The sequence below is a fragment of the Colobus angolensis genome, unplaced genomic scaffold, assembly GCF_000951035.1.
Source record: "Colobus angolensis palliatus isolate OR3802 unplaced genomic scaffold, Cang.pa_1.0 Scaffold149, whole genome shotgun sequence".
NCBI classification, from domain to species: domain Eukaryota; kingdom Metazoa; phylum Chordata; class Mammalia; order Primates; family Cercopithecidae; genus Colobus; species Colobus angolensis.
Genome location: NW_012114588.1, coordinates 3,343,925 through 3,361,093, shown reverse-complemented (window position 1 = coordinate 3,361,093; position 17,169 = coordinate 3,343,925). Strand labels below are relative to the sequence as shown.

The window sequence follows — 17,169 nt, the reverse complement described above, 5'->3', positions numbered from 1 at the left end:
CGTCTCGAAAAAAAAAAAAAAAGATACACAATTAAGGTGAAGGTGTGACTTGATGTGAGTCCAGGTAAATGCTATAATACTGTACTTCTTGGTATAGTTATAACCTGTCCACCAAGCCAGGGCAAAGTGTTTCTTCAAGGGAGATAAAATACACCTCTGACTCCGCCACAACTCCCCACCCCCAGTACATGTGCTGGCACTGGGCTGAGGTTGAGAACCTCCCCAACTTTTGAGCATCCCTCCTATCTCTTACAGACCATCCCTGGGACATCTGCAGGGTACTGGTAAATAGGTATAGGTACCAGACTCTAGAGGAAAGCCAAGAGGCCAGAGAATTTGGTTGAGCCCTTCTGAAAGGCAGTAGTACTTAAGCAGAGCATGGATGGGGCCCCAGGGACTCTGGCCCGGATTACTCAGAAATGGAAACCTGGCACCTCCCAGTTTGGACCTCCTAGGAGGGTACCTCCCTCTTACCTGTCCATCAAAACGAGGTCATCCTTCAGAAGTGGGCACTTAGAGTTGGGCCACATCACACTCACTAGGCTGCCGGCATGGAGCTGCTTGTCCTGATGGAGGGCATGAGCCAGCTGGTTCACAGTCTGATGGCAGAGGAAGGAAAAAAAGAGGCTGAGGAGGAAACACCAAGCCAGATTTCCTGTACCGCTGCATCACAGCACAGTGGCTGGGACTGCTGCCCATCTGCTACCCTTTCTTTTTCCCACATATAAAAAGTTAACAGCTGGGAGTTGTCAGTTAAGAACCCACTTTCTTCACTGCTCTTTTGAGCTTCTTTCCTGGATATCACGCTAATGTCGTCTGTTCTGCACTGATTCTTTTTTTTTTTTTGAGACAGAGTCTCGCTCTGTCGCCCAGGCTGGAGTAGTGGCGTGATCTCGGCTCACCGCAACCTCCACCTCCTGGGTTCAAGCAGTCCTCCTGCCTCAGCCTCCCAACTAGCTGGGATTACAGGCGCCTGCCACCACGCCCAGCTAATTTTTGTATTTTTAGTAGAGACAGCGTTTCACCATGTTGACCAGGCTGGTCTTGATCTCCTGACCTCAAATGATCCACCCGCCTCGGTCTCCCAAAGTGCTGGGATTACAGGCGTGAGCCACTGTGCCTGGCTGATTGATCCTTTATGAAGCAAATTGAGCATCCGGCCCCAAACAAGAATGCAGCTGCCTCTCAGAAAACTCAGAGTGTCAGCTCCTGAATGATAGGTCAGAGACACAGAGCAAATGCAGGAATCCCTCTCTGGCAATACCCCAAGGAAGAACACAGCACATACTGTCTTCCTTAACTAGTGAAGAGAGGCCAGTGGCCACTCAGAGCTGTATGAGGAACAGCAGGGTCCTCATTCTTGGTGATCCACGTTTCTAGAAACCGCCCCCGCCAGCCCCCAGAAGCTCTCACATCCTTCAAAAAGCTCGTCTAAAATAGGGTCTCCCATTCACCTCCACAGGGCAGTGCTGCCCTCTCCCTAGAGGTGAGGTCAGCCACATCACAATGGAGGACTTGCTCCACCAGCAGGCACAGGGCTGACAGCCAGCCTGGCACTCTCACCTTGGCGCTCCTCTTTTCCTCTGAGCCCTCGGTAAGGAGAAAGGCCTCATGGCCATCTGTGCCCTCTACCCGCAGGAAGCAATTGGTGGTGTGGCCAATCCCAGAGGGCAGAACTTTGTCCCAGAGCATGGCATTGATCACGGTGCTCTTCCCATTGCTCGTCCTAGAAGGAAGTAACAGCTGTCAGCAAAGCCACCAATATCTGACCTGAATTACTTTCACAATGCAGATACCAGCCTGGAAGGCCAAAGCCCTATTCACTGCAATGTTGCCAGTGCCCAGACAGTGCTGAGACACAGAGTAGGCACTGTTTATTAAAATGAACAAGCACCCCCAGGCCCAAAGCTGTGACATACCCCTGGTTCATCACTTCAGATCAATCTGCAAGAGGCTCACTGCGCACTGTCTGCCCCTTGAATCATACAGCCACGCTCAGCATCACTTACAGAGACTGTCTGAGACAGTCACACAGTCTCCAAAGTTTAACTCAGGCCTACCTGAAACACCGACTCACCACCCCCAAAGCGTCTTTCTCAGTCTAAATGACCCCAGTGTTTCCCACACAGGGCATGTTTCACTGCTTTTCTCCCATCATGCTCCTCCTTACACATGAAGCTTCACCTTGTCAGTCCCAGCTGACAACTGCCAGGCTAAAGGGAAGATTAATTTCTCATTCTTTGTTTTTATTATTGAGATGGAGTCTCGCTCTGTCACCCAGGCTGGAGTGCAGTGTCATGATCTCAGCTCATTGCAACCTCCGCCTCCTGAGTTTAAGCGATCCTCCTGCCTCAGCCTCCTGAGTAGCTGGGACTACAGGTGTGCGCCACCATGCCCAACTACCTTTTGTATTTTTAGTAGAGACAGGGTTTCACCATGTTGGCCAGGCTGGTCTCGAACTCCTGCCCTCAGGTGATCCTCCCGCTTCAACCTCCCAAAGTGCTGGGATTACAGATGTGAGCCACCATGCCCAGCCTACTTTCTCATTCTAACCTATCACACCCCTTTCATGTAATCTGGTGGGGTTTTTTTGGGTTTTTTTGATACAGGGTCTTGCTTTGTCGCCCAAGCTGGAGTGCAGTGGCGTGTGGCATGAATAGAGCTCACTGAAGCCTCGACCATCAGGGTTCAATGATCCTCCCACCTCAGCCTCCCAAGTAGCTTACACTTTAAGTACGTGCTACCACGCCCAGCTAATTTTTAAATTTTTTGTAGAGATAGGGTCTTGCCATGTTGCTTGGGCTGGTCTCAAATTCCTGGGTTCAAGCAATTCTCCTGCCTCAGCCTCCCAGTGCTGGGATTACAGGTGTGAACCACTGTACCCGGCCATTTCTGCTTCTTGAGAATAGCTCCACTCAGCAGACTCATCTGCTCTGAGTCAGAGCTTTCAACCTGTGCTAAATACAGTGTTTCTGAGTTAAAGTTTCCCAGCCACATCACTTCAGAACTACAATGACCTTACCTGCACCCACTGAGACAGGCAGCTCACTAGCTCACCTAAGTAGGGGTCATATCTCCCAGGTGAGGATGAAGAAATGATAGTTCAGCGGAGTAGAGGACCACACCTGAGGTTACTGGTCATCAGGGACAAGACTCTAGGCACAGTGCCTATTCCCCAGGCTACCACTAGGTGCCTAGCATACAATCTGTCTAGATGTCTTTTTTCCTATATTAGATATGTGTGTGTGTGACACGTATATATATACATATATACACACACATACGTATATACATATACACACACACATATATATACATATATACACACACACGTATATATATACATATATACACACACGTATATATATACATATATATACACACACGTATATATACATATATATATACACACACACGTATATATATACATATATATACACACACACGTATATATATACATATATATACACACACACACATTTTTACTTTTTGGGGCGGAGTCTCGCTCTGTTGCCCAGGCTGGAGTACAGTGGCATGATCTCGGCTCACTGCAACCTCTGCCTCCTGGGTTCATGCCATTCTCCTGCCTCAGCCTCCCAAGTAGCTGGGACTACAGGCACCCGCCACCATGCCTGGGTAATTTTTTTGGATTTTTAGTAGAGACGGGGTTTCACCATTAGCCAGGATGGTCTTGATCTCCTGACCTTGTGATCCACCTGCCTCAGCCTCCCAAAGTGCTGGGATTACAGGCGTGAGCCGCCACACCTGGCCATTATACCAGTTATAAATGTTTGGCGTAGTACTTTGGGTACATTGTGGCTTCACAAGGGCCAGTGTTAAAATTGCTTCCATGTCAAAGCAAAGAAAACTGCCTACATATTGGTTTGTCCTGGTGGGGAATAAAAAGGATCACTGGTTCCAGTCACAGTAGTAGTGACTGTGGGTACCTTAAGGTTTGGGGCACTTATAAGGCTGTGGTAGAAACAGATACCCCATGGATATCACATGTTAAAACCATGTGTATCTGTGGAATACTCAATCTCAATGTGCACACCTTTGACTACCGCTGTGGAAGCGTTCCTTTAGACAAAGCTGTGACCTATTTTACTCTGGATAAGGGCAGAAACGGTTCACATTCCATTATTTGTAAAGTTATGGGCTGTTAGCTTTCATTATTTTTGCTACACTCATTTTATTTGTATTTGAAATGCTTTAGGCGACCTAAGAACAAATGTAAAAGTAAAGATGCAATAAAAATGAATTGCTTGCTATTCATTACTTCATGTATATCAACAAGCCGAGCACTAAAATAAAACAAAAAAAAATGTATTTAACTTATTTTTAGGTTTTATGCTTTTGTGATTTTTTTTTTTGATGCTTGCCTAACATGCATGTGCTGTAAAAATAGTAAACAGGGAAATAACTTGAGATGATGGCTAGCTTTGTTTAATGTCTTATGAAATTTTCATGAACAATACAAGCATAATTGTTAAGAACATGTGTATTAAATTCATGTAAGTGGAATAAGTTTTATGAATGGAGAAAAAAAAAAACCAAGTACTGTATGATTCCACTTACGTGAGATACCTAGAATAGTCAAATTCATTGGGACAGAAAGTAGAATGGTGGTGGCCAGGGCGAGGGACATATGGGGACAGGGGGTTATTGTTTAATGGGTATAACACAAGCTTCAATTTTGCAAGATGAAAAAGCTCTGGAGACTGGTTGCAAATATACCTACTAGTGAACTATATGCTTAAAATGGTTAAGGGGGTAAATTTTATATTATATCCTTTTAACCACAATCAGAAAATAAAAAAAGTAGTCAGGCTTGATGGCATGCACCTGCAGTCCCAGCTACTCAGGAGGTTCAGGTGGGAGGATCACCTGAACCCAGGGAGGTCAAGGCTGTAACGAGCTTCCAGCCTGGGTGACAGAGAACCCTGTCTCAAAAATCAAATAAATAAAATATAAATTAAAAGGAAAGCAATGAATTCTGAAGCATGTCCCTGCCCTGGAACGTTCTGTGGCCTTGCACAAAGTGCCTCCCTCCCTCCTAGCCAGGAAGAAAGAAAGGGTGGGTGCCACAAGGACATACCGGCCAAAAAAAGCCACTTTCATGTGCCGCCGAGCCAGCACCTCGCTGATGCCTCTCACTTTGGATAGGTAACTTTTGACGTCCAGAACCTGTTCTTCTGTGGTAACGGGGTCCAGTTCTGCATTCCTGTAGGTGTCTGGAGGTGAGGATGGAACATGGGTCACCACATGGTCAGAGGAGTTCCACAGTCATATGTCTGGAAGGGCCAGAGCAACGCCCTGCTTACCCTAAATGAGTCCACCTCTGGCTCCCTGCAGCCGACAGGCTGAGTTCCAGATCCTTTATGGTGGCCCCACGGTGTGGTGGTTAAGAACATGGCTCAGGAGCAACACTGCCTGGTTTTGAAGCTGGTTCTTACCACTTTCTAGCTCTGTGGCCTCAAGCAAAAGAACCTTTCTGGGTCTTAGTATCCTTAGGCACAAAATGGAGATAATGACAATATCTACTTCATGAGACCACTGTGAGGATCAAATGAATTAAAATACAAATGCTGTCAATGGCGGCTGGTATAAGACAAATACCTGAAAGTTAACTGCCATCCTTGTTTATTTTTTCTTAACAAATATTTACGAAGTTCTTACCACATGCAAGGCACTGTTCCTTTCACTTTTCAAATTCGTTCTCTCCTTTGGTCCTCTTTATTAACGTGGCTCCAGAGTTAGTAAAAGGCAGAGCTAGGATTTGAATTAGGCAGCCTGGCTCTGGAGTCCAGGCTCTTAACCACTCTGTGTCACTTCTCGAGGCCCTCCCTGCCCTGGCCCTGTTGGCCTCTTGCCACTCGCTGCCTCACAGTCCTCCCTCACCGTATCTCCAAACTCACCAGCTTCCTCGGCACTCCGGCTCTGCTCCCTGCTGCCCAAACCCCTTCCCACTCTCTGAAGAACTGACACACTACACTGCCTTGGGGCAGCTTGACTCATTCTCACTTGACCTCGAGTCTAGCTTAGACAGCACTGCCCCCAGGAAGCCTTCTCTGACCACCCCTCCAACCTGAGTCAGGACCCCAGACCCCTTCTCTTTGTGCCCCAGCACCCTGCACTTCTCCCATCTCAGCTCTCACCTCACCATAAGTTAACTGTCCAGCTCACCTGTCTGTGTCATCGACCTCATGAGGGCCACGCTATCTGATCCCAGCACCCAGCAGGTGCACAAATGTTTGCTACGTGAGCAGACCTTTGGATCACGGCACTGCTTTTTTCCAGTGCCCTTAACAGGAAGATGGCCAACAAATTACTCCATACAGGAGCAACTGAGTGAGATGCCACCACTGTCCTGTCTAGGACTCGCACCAGACAGGCTGGAACACAGCCAGGTGTTTAGCCCCCCTGCATGCTCCTGGGAACTACGAGGCTGACAGGCCCCAGCCCCGAGAACACTCCCAAAGCATGTGAAGCATGACGAGGGACCGCCCAGTGAGTTTCCCCGTAGGCAGCGCCATGAAAGGAAGTGACCAAGTCACCAACACCCCCATCTCCCCACCCGCAATGTCCACTGGTCACCTCTGCCCCAGATGCATCAATATTCCTCCCTTATATGGGCAACTGGGCATGGCCTTTGGAATGTCCCTCAGAGGAAGCTGGTTCTCAAGCATGTGACTACACTTAAAAGTGAGAGCCAGCAGGCCGACGAGCTCTTGTTACCTGCCCGTTAGAAACAGTCCCCAGGCAGGAACCATTCCCTCCCTGACCCAACACAGCTCAGGATCACTCCAGCTCTTTCCCTTCCATTTAAACAACAGGGAGGCCTCATGCTTTCACACAGAGAGAAATCAAAGCATGCATCACATAAACATCTGCATTAAGCATGTGTCTGTCCACAACGTCATTGGAGTAGGTGACTCAGAGCTTCCAAGAGGGTTACTCTGGGCTCCCAGAGGGCAGTGGCCTGATCTACCCCATCTCTGCATGCCCAGCACCTGGCACAGGGCTGGCACACCACAGCCACTGATAAACAGGCAATGAGTTGGGATTATTTCAACTACCAATCACACTACTTTAAAATTCAGATTTTAGTTCAACAAGTATTTAGGAAACACCTTCTGTACGAGTGCCATGCAAAGGGCAGGGCACAGATGAGGGCATGAAATTGGACAGTCTCTTTCTTCAAAGGGAGCCTCGTGTAGCAGCCTGGCGTGTAAAACAACGAGAAGCCAAGCTGCTCTCCTTGAAAGCAGAATGGAAAGAAGGTGGCCCCCTGAGCCAGGGGCCAACCCTGGAAGCACCACCACTGAACTTCTAGGGTTCTGCAGACTAGAATCTGAAACCACTGTTCACACCTGAGTCCCCCTTTCACAAGTGAGGAAACCAAGGGCAGATAAGACTCAGCTACTGGGTCTCCACAGACAATCTCAGGACCTGGCGCCAAAGTGCCCTTCTAAAGAGGGAGCCTGACGAAGCAAGCGCTGGAGTTGTCACTCAGACGAGCGGGGCCCTGGGAGCCAGTCCTTCTCTGCTGATAGACAAGGAACTAGAGGTTGGGCTCAAATTAGTAACTAGTAGAAAAGGCACAGGTGACACGAGTTTCCTATAGTTCTGTCACCAATCTAAAAATATAAAAGAGAGGGCGCCCCGGTCAGGGATCACTGACACCCAAACAGTGCCTGGTATTAATGGCAGCCAGAACTAGGCAAAGGAAAACACGTGGGCTCTGGAGTTGGCGACACCTGGGTAAAGCCCTGATCTATTACTTACAAGGTATCCGACAACTCTCAAACCTCAATTTGCTTGCCTTGTAGATGGGGTAAGATTCACCTATCTTTCACGACTAAATGAAACGAAACCTGTGGACTTCTAATTACTAAATGGCAATTCCCTTGTCTTCCTGGCCTAATCTCCCCAGACTCCAATTCCACATGATTTCAAGAGCAGAGCATTTTTGAGGCTATCTAGGCATGAGTTCCCTAGGAGCAGAGCTATACTTCTCCACTCACAAATCCCACTAGCTAAATATCTGAACAGGTAAGAGTGGGCCTGGCTAAGCAGGTGCCCCCTTACCTTCAAGGAAGGTGGCACTCTCCTGGATGTAGGCCCCCAGCTGCTCAAAAATGCCATTGATCTTCTTCTTGGCAGTGACAAAGTGCTTGAGTGGGGAAGCATTCACCTCAGCCATGTGTCTTTTATCTTTCTTGACTGTGACGATAGAGTTGCATCGAGAGAAGAGCAGGGACATTGCGCTGCAAGAGAAGCCAATGTGAGCAAACCCAGCAACACCTACCTAGGGACATCCTGCTGGAGGGATGGTGGAATGCTTGGGGGACAATCAAGAATATGGGGAATATGGGGATCTCAGCAACCTCCAGGACTAGAACAAAGGATGGTGAGATAAGAACAGTGTCTCAGGTTGGGTGCGGTGGCTCACCCCGGTTTCTCAGAACTTTGGGAGGCCGAGGCATGTGGATCACCTGAGGTCAGGAGTTCAAGACCAGCCTGGCCAACATGGTGAAACCCCATCTCTACTAAAAATACAATAATTAGCCAGGCCTGGTGGCACACACCTGTAATCCCAGCTACTCAGGAGACTGAGGCAGGAGAATTGCTTGAACCTGGGAGATGGAGGCTGCAATGAACTGAGATCACGCCATTGTACTCCAGCCTGGGTGACAGGGTGAAACTTTGTCTCAAAACATGAAATAAAATAAAATAAAATTAGCCTGACACAGTGGCATACATCTGCAGTCCTAGCTACTTGGGAGTCTGAGGCAGGAGGGTCACTTGAGCCCAGAAGTTTGAGCTGTAGTGACCTATGGTTGGTCCACTGCACTCTAGCCTGGGAGACAGAGCAAGACGACATAAAAACACTATTGGTTAGGGGGCGGGTTCAGTGCCTTATACCTGTAATCCCAGCACTTTGAGAGGCTAACACAGGCAGATCGCTTGAACTTAGGAGTTTGAGACCAGCCTAGGCAACATAGGATCCCGTCTCTATTTTAAAAAAAAGAAAAAAAAACCAGCCGGGCATGGTGGATCATGCCTGTAATCCCAGCACTTTGGGAAGCTGAGACAGGTGTATCATAAGGTCAGGAGTTCAAGACCAGCCTGGTCAACATGATGAAACCCCGTTTCTACTAAAAATACAAAAAAATTTAGCTGGGTGTGGTGGCAGCCGTCTATAATCCCAGTTACTGGGAAGACGAAGTAGAGAATTGCTTGAACCTGGGAGGCAGAGCCCTCCCAGGCCAGCCCTCCCACTATGCCCCACCTCTTTTGACCTTTGACCAAAGACCTCTAGGACTTTGGAGTCAAGTCTCATGATCTCTAAAATGTTATTCTTATATGAAAAGATAAGCTACAAAGATGTGTGGGATTGAGTGAGAGCAAGAGAGATAGTCACACAAAAATAGACTGTGATAATATGGCCGGGTACAGTGGCTCACACCTGTAATCCCAGCACTTTGGGAGGGTGAAGCAGGTGGATCACTTGAGGTCAGGAGTTTAAGCCCAGCCTGGCCAACATGGTGAAGCTCTGTCTCTACAAAAAATACAAAAATCAGCCGGGTGTGGTGGCACATGCCCGTAATCCTAGCTACACAGGAGGCTGAGTGAGACAGAAGAATCACTTGAACCTAGGAGGTGGAGGTTGTAGTGAGCTGAGATTGCACCACTGCATTCCAGCCTGGGTGACACAGTGAGACTCTGTCTCAAAAAAAAAAAAAAAAAAAAACCTTATAATAAACTAAGTGTTGGGCCGGGCACGGCAGCTCAGAAATGTTGGGCCGGGTGCAGTGGCTCATGCCTGTAATCCCAGCACTCTGGGAGGATGAGGTGGGTGAATCATTTGAGGTCAGGAGTTCAAGACCAGCCTGACCAACATGGTGAAACCCCACCTCGACTAAAAATACAAAAATTAGCCAGGAATGGTGGCAGGCACCTGTAATACCAGCTACTCGGGAGGTCGAGGCACGAGAATTGCTTGAACCCAGGAGGTGGAAGTTGCAGTGAGCTAAGATCTCACCACTGTGCTCCAGCCTGAGCGACAGAGCAAGACTCTATCTCAAAAAAAAAAAAAAAAAAAGGCTCAAAAAGAGGCAGACACACCAGAAGGTAGTGCCCAGGATAAGACTGGGAATTCTGACCCCAAAAGTGGTCAGGTCCCTCAGAGTTCCCACCATGGCGAAAGGTACTTCTTGAGCAGAGCCCACCGATCCTAGAAGGTCAAAGGGCAAAGGCCCTCCTGGATGAGGGGGCGTGTGCACAGCTGACTGAACCTGGGTCTGTCACTGCCTCCCCAGCCACCCTAGTCTTAGGGCCCTCAGTTCTCCACCCAGCAGAAAGCTCACTCTCTCTAGATGGGAAATGAGGTGTTGCTCCCGAGCAAGCACACGAGAAACTTCCAAATGGGACCAAAGTACGTTGCAGAAGGTCCTGAAAAGCAGAAAGAACACCCAGAAGAGGTACATGAAGACCAAATGCCAAAACGGACGTTTAGGAACTAACCATCCCAAAGAGTGGGCAGAAGACAGACCGACCCAAAGTGGGAAAGGGACCCACATGTGTGCCCAAACCAATAAGTTCTTGTGCAATGTTAATGATTCCTCTGGAGATGAGGGAAGGAAGTGACCCCACCTCCGTTTCTACATTCCTCCTCAGCATGACGCCACAGCTATGAGAGACGTTTTCTCAGCATGGAAGCCACATGTGCAGGGCTTAAAGACAGTACAGCTCTGAGAAAGGAAACTGCAAAGAAAATGCTACTCTCACTCTTCCACAGCAGCAAAGGAAAAGTGCACTGAAATCAGGCTTGCCATGGCCTGGCAGATCAGATTGTTCGAGAAAGACGGGATGTGGCAGGCACAAGAGGAAAGCCACCCAAAAGGAAAAGAAAAGAGATCAGGGGCCAGGCACGGTGGCTCATGTCTGTACTTCCAGCACTTTGGGAAGCCGAGGCAGGCAGCTCACCTAAGGTCAGGAGTTCAAGACCAGCCTGGCCAACATGGTGAAACCCCATCTCTACTAAAAATACAAAAAATTAGCTGGGTGTGGTGGCGCATGCCTGTAGTCCCAGCCACTCCAGAGGCCGAGGCAGGAGAACCACTTGAACCTAGGAGGTAGAAGTTGCAGTGAGCTAAGATCTCACCACTGTGCTCCAGCCTGGGCGACAGAGCAAGAGTCTCTCTCTTAAAAAAAAAAAGAAAAAAGAAAAAAAGGGATCAGGGATGGGGCATGATATATGACAGGTTTTGTAATCAGGCAGAGCCAGGTTCAAATTGTGACTATATTATTTCTGGGTTGCTTAAACTTAAGCAAGTTATTTCATCACAGAACCTTGGTTTCTTCATGTGTACAACAAACAAGACACCTGTTGGAGAGAAAAACTGTCTCAAACTGTCTTTTTTCTCTACTCTCACACCATAATCAACACAAGAGATTTCTGTGACCAAATGTGAGGGGGTTTCTTCCCCACACCAAGCAGAGGACACCAGCTGGGTGTCCTCTCACTCAGTGCCCACACTGTCTACCCGGAAGGAGTGTCAGATCCCACGGGTTGAGGGCTCGGTCCCCAGGACTGCCCCACCTCTCCACCATCACGCCTCAAACATACCAGTCGCAAGTCTGGGCCTCCAGAACTTCTGACCGACTGGCTTTAGGCTGGGGTTCCCATGACCCCCTCTTTGAGTTCGATTAATTTGATGGAGCAGCTTACCTAACCCAGGGAAACACTTACTTATGTTTACTGGGTTATGAGGGCTATCGCAAAGGATACAGATGAAGAAACCCTTAGGGCGAGGTACGGGGGAAGAGGCGTGTAGCTTCTGTGCCCTCCCTAAGCAGGCCTCTCTCCAGGAACCTCCGCCTGTTCAGCTATTTGCAAGCTCCCTGAACTCTGTCCTCTTGGATTTTTATGGAAGCTTCATGACATCAGCATTCCTTCCCCCAGGATACAGGATCCAACTCTCTCAGGGGAGGGTTTTAAGGCCCACAATCAGAAAGATGGGGAAAGAATAGGGTGGAAGGAGAGCCAGAGAAGGTCAGAGGCCTGCCCCTGAGGCCTACCACATCTAACATTATAACACGAAACCAGAACAAGGGCTATAGATAGGAGTTATAGGCCTGGGTCCGTGGATGAAACCCATATCCTAACACCACAATACCATCTCAACTGTGAGAAGACTAAAGCTGATGATGCAAGCAATGTGCTTCACACACAGTAGGAGCTAAAAGCAGCTTTACATGTTATAAAGCAATAACAACAAACTCTACCAGCAAGATCACAAGACTCTCTCCATGAAAACCCAGACTTCAGGCAGGGCAGAGGTAATTCCGCCAACTCACTCCACACACACCACTCCCTTACCCGCTACCACGGAGATCAAATACATAGGTCAGCTGGGGAAGGATCAGCGATGCCCCACTCCAGAAGTGACTTGCTGCAGGAAGCAAGTTCCCCACTATCAGAAGCATATGCCTTTAAGTTCTGGTCAATGTTTGCAAGCCCAGGGGATATAAAACCAAAAGCATCAGTGCTCTCTAACTGCAAGACTCAACAGCGTGTACACCAGTAGAAGCTTGGGAGCTCCAGGTTACAAGGTCTGCTGGGAGCTCAGCCTATCCAGGAGCCTCCCTGCTCTCACCAATAACCAGCCTGCAGCTGCCTCCAAACCCCTGGTGTAAAATCTACCGTCAAACCCTCCAAACTCTGCCTCATTTATCTGGCTCTGCTAACTTGCAAGCTGAGAGTCCACATTTGTGTTGCATGAGCTGCTTTCTGCCTGGAGTCCTCCTTCCTTTTCCACCCATTTGGCATACTCCTACTGTCCTTCTACACCCAACTCAAGTGTCACTCCCTCCATGAAGCCTCCTCTGATGCCTCATAGAGAACAAACGACATCACAGACCCGGTTTTTATCACATCTGGTGTCCCCCAATTATCTCAAGGCTTTGACTGCTGACTCCCTACTCCTCCGGAGTGATGCGGGGCAGCTGGGTTCCTGCTCCTCCTCTGGAAAGCCTTGATAATCTCTGCTTCACCACAGAGCTTGCCACAGGCACGTGGGGACCATCCCACAAGCATATAGCCTGAGAGCCTGGCTCCAGTATCAGTTACACACTAAGCGTCACACTTCAAGCTGTGACTGCCTCGTAAGTGCTCCGGAGATTACTGTTTTAGATAGTCTCTGGCAGCACTTCCCAAAGTGTGGTCCACAGAACTCTACTTGCACCCAATATTCCATCTAAAGAAGCTTCAATAGTAGAATCAGTTTGTAAAACACCATATGCTACTATTCCCCTCAGTGGAGCACACGAGCACAGGAAAGAGTTTGTGAAGGAAGGCTTATTGTAAAGACACTAGTTTAACTGCATTGAATTCAGCATTTCACAAATATATTCAATTAAAAAACCCTTCTGTGTAATAGCTTTTAAAATCCCGGGCCGGGTGCGGTAGCTCACGCCTGTAATCCCAGCACTTTGGGAGGCCAACGTGGGCGGATCACGAGGTCAGGAGATCGAGACCATCCTGGCTAACACAGCGAAACCCTGTTTCCACTAAAAATACAAAAAATTAGCTGGGCGTGGTGGCGGGCACCTATAGTCCCAGCTACTCGGGAGGCTGAGGCAGAAGAATGGCGTGAACCCGGGAGGTGGAGCTTGCAGTGAGCCGAGACTGTGTCACTGCATTCCAGCCTGGGCGACAGAGCGAGACTCCATCTCAAAAATAAAATAAAATAAATAAAAAATAAAATAAAATAAAATAAAATCCTGAGGATCACGCTTTAGGGAAAGGCCCATTCTTTCTGGTACTCTCTCACCCCTATGCCCAAAAAGTGCCAGGGGCATAGTATTGACAAATATTAACCTAAGACCAAAAATGAACCTAGTTCTAAATGGAAACTCCTATTAGCCCTCCAAGGTGGTCAAAAGTTTTGCCTCAACCTAGGCTATCAGTCAAGGAGTATTAGGTATCTCGGGAGTAGAGACAACAGTAGCAAAATTCACTGCAAGGTGTGTTTGGATCCCAAGCACAGTCCCTGAATCCACACCACCTCCTTACCCAGTGTTATGTACAGCAACTCCTAGCAGGGAAAATAAAATGGATCCACAGATCGTCTGCTGGCACAACTGGAAAAGAAGAGAAGCTGAGAAATCGAAACAAAAGAGTACACAGGGTAAAGGGGACAGAGCAGAATCTTAGAAGAGCAGTGACAAGGAGCCAATCTGTGCTGGGCAGAGACGGGGAAGAGCCAGCACTGCAGAGAAGACCAAATGAGGGAGACAGAGACTTAATTCTTCAGGGAGCCCAAGAGATCCCAGCCACTTCCTGAACTGTCAACTTTTAAACAGGCTCTCTAAGCAACCAGCGAAATCTTTCACGGAAGTAGAAAAGAGATACAGCAGTTTTTCAACAGAAGTTAGAAAGCTGTGGCTCTATACAAAGAGGATGCCATCCAAGAGACTTGCCACCAGAGGTCCAGGAGAGCACGCCCCTGTCCACTCAACTCAAATCCAGGGTGCCAGAAGTCACAGCTACTACTCACTTTTTTGGATGGTGAGAGATCTTCACAATGCAGGCATCATGGACATGGCTGGAGTCCAAAAGACAAAAAGATTCTGAGTTCTCTTCTGTCTTGTCTCAGGTTGAGGTTGGTTATTGATTGACTTGTGTTGACTCCACCAGTCCTGACTTATTAGAAAAGAAAAGGGAGATAGATCAGGTGTCCTCCTCCCAAAAAAAAATACTGCTGTACAAAACATGTCTAATCAGGTTTCAAGCCAAACAAACTCATCCCTGAGGGAAGCTTACTCATTGAGGTATTGTGGAGTTGCACTGGCATGTGAGGAAGTGCCCTGGGGGGAAAAAACGCAGAGGTGTGGGACCAATCCTGGCTGTGCACAAACATGTGTTCTGCCATGTGCGGGTGTGAGGTACCAGGGAGGTCCCTGCAGGAGCCCTGGTAAAGGTACATCTAGAGAGGGGAGAGGAGAACAGAGCAAAACCAGGAAAAAAACTGGGCTTGAGGATTGTGGAACAGCTGACTACTGAGCAACAGAAGAACTGACTGAAAGCCAATGTGTTCAGCTACTGTAAAGTATCTCACTTAATTCTCAACTCTATGGGGCAAACAGAGGGCTGGAATACTCGAAGATTTATAGACTGTTAGTCGATTGTCTAAGCTGGGATTTGAAATATTAGCTCCCTTTGACTCCAAAGCTCCTGGAGTGCAGTGGTGCGATCTCAGCTCAACCTCCGCTTCCCGGGCTCAAGCGATTCTCCTGCCTCAGACTCCTGAGTAGCCGGGATTACAGGCGTGTGCCAGCAAGCCCGGCTAATTTTTGTTTTTAGTACAGACGGGGTTTCACCATGTTGACCAGGCTGGTCTCGAACTCCTGACCGCAGGTGATCCACCCCCACCCCCCCCCACCCCCGCCTTCCAAAGTGCTGGGATTACAGGTGTTATCCACTGCGACCGGCCTCCTTCCTTTTTTTTAACTACATTGAGCTGCCTTCCTCCCCCAAGCCCCAAACCTTGGGACACCAGAGGCGGATAAACAGAGCTTTTTTCTGGGTAGGACAGAGAGAGATGATTGAGAATTTAAAGAAAGAGGGCAATGAAGGAGTACGAGAGGGGGTAACGGGCAGTTCTGCCTTCGTGCGTCTAAACAGCTATTTATTCAACATTTTCTGTGTGCCTTCTGTATGTGTGTCAGGCGCCACGTTTGGAATGGATAAGAAATAGTCCTGCCCTCCAGGGCCTCAGAGTCCGGTGAGAAGTCATACAAGTAAACAGGGTTGAACGAGAGGGCAGTAAGTGTCCAAAGTGGGGAGGGTAGGGCGCTCCCGCGGTGAACGTGGACACCTATCAGGTGCTGAGTAAATGCTGGCAAAACGAAGACTGGATGAAAAATAGAAAAGGGGCAGGGGTAGAACGTTGCCGTGAAGGATGGAAAGGCGGGGACAATGAAAAGCTACAGGGGAGCCCACCTCCCAGTCCCAGGTCCCGTGGCCCGCCCCCTCCTCTCCGGGCCTGCGGCGAGGCCGGAGAGTGGGGACCCCCGCTTGACTGCATCCCAGAGCCCCGTGGCCCCAGAATCCCGTCGGCCCACGCCGAGCTGCTCAGGACTTGCCCGGCCAGGCCGGGCCAGTCCCCGCCACCCCGGCTTGCTCGCCCTCTCACCTTCACCTTCCCGGCCTCGCGGTGGCCATCACACTCACTACGTCACCAGCAAGCGCCACCGCGGGGGGAGCTGGGAGGAGGGAAAGGGACGCGCGCGTCACCAGTCGCCTCAGGATTGACCCTCGACCCGGGTCAGCTGGTGGACCCTGAGCCCAGCCGGCTCGCCCCGCCTACTCCTTACGCCCCTGCGGCCTCGCGACTCGGCACTTGGAGCGTCGCCTCAGCGCGCCACGCCTCCACCGGCGCGTCCCAAGCCGATGAGGCAGCGGCTGGGACTACCGCTGCATCATGGGGGCTGTAGTTCCGGTGGGCGTCGGCCGGAACTGGGGGGCGGGGCAGAGCGGGGCGTAGCCTCAACCTGACAAGGGGCTTTGAAAAACCAAGGGCTGGAGTAGAGGTTCCCGCTCTTTCGCCGGTTGTCCTAGAGCCTGACCTTGGGGCCTCTGCCAGCTCTGGAATCCAGATTTGCATTCTGTAATCTTAGAGGAGTGCTCTCTAGAGGGCCAGGCCTAGGGTGAAGTGACTCATCGGGCAGACAGAAGCGAGCTTGGGCCTGCTGCCCTTCAGTCGCCTTTGAGCAAAGAACAGCAGCAGCAACAGCGAATCAATGCTAGTGACTGAACTGCGTCTCTAACATCCACGGCTGTGTTTAATCTCCACAGCAGTCCCAGGAGACGGAGAGGGGAGGTTACCCAAGCTCACATGGTTACCCAGATCACCGGGCCCCAGTGATGCGACAGACACTAGGAAACCGCAGCAAACAGATCCCCTGCAGGACTTGGCCTCCACAGGGAAGGCTCTAAGCCTGAGCGCGCCAGAACAGTAGTCACTAGCCACATGTGGCTCTGGAGTCCCGAGCCAGTGCAAACGGAGATGCGCTATAAGACTTAGAACAGGCCGGGCGCGGTGGCTCAAGCCTGTAATCCCAGCACTTTGGGAGGCCGAGACGGGCAGATCACGAGGT

General features: G+C 49.5%; 1 protein-coding gene across 1 annotated transcript in view; it reads right to left on the bottom strand.

Moving 5' to 3' along the window:
* Positions 1–16,495, bottom strand: part of LOC105507377 (mitofusin-2-like) — a 21,847-nt gene extending 5,352 nt beyond the window's left edge. Inside the window, exons 1-5 of the mRNA XM_011935837.1 lie at positions 16,206–16,495; positions 8,092–8,270; positions 5,099–5,234; positions 1,564–1,726; positions 475–599 (exon numbers count right to left, since the gene is read on the bottom strand). Coding sequence (XP_011791227.1) covers positions 475–599; positions 1,564–1,726; positions 5,099–5,234; positions 8,092–8,266 — 599 coding nt within the window. The 5' untranslated portion in view covers positions 8,267–8,270; positions 16,206–16,495. The remainder of the gene's footprint in view (positions 1–474; positions 600–1,563; positions 1,727–5,098; positions 5,235–8,091; positions 8,271–16,205) is intronic.
* Positions 16,496–17,169: the final 674 nt, after the last annotated feature.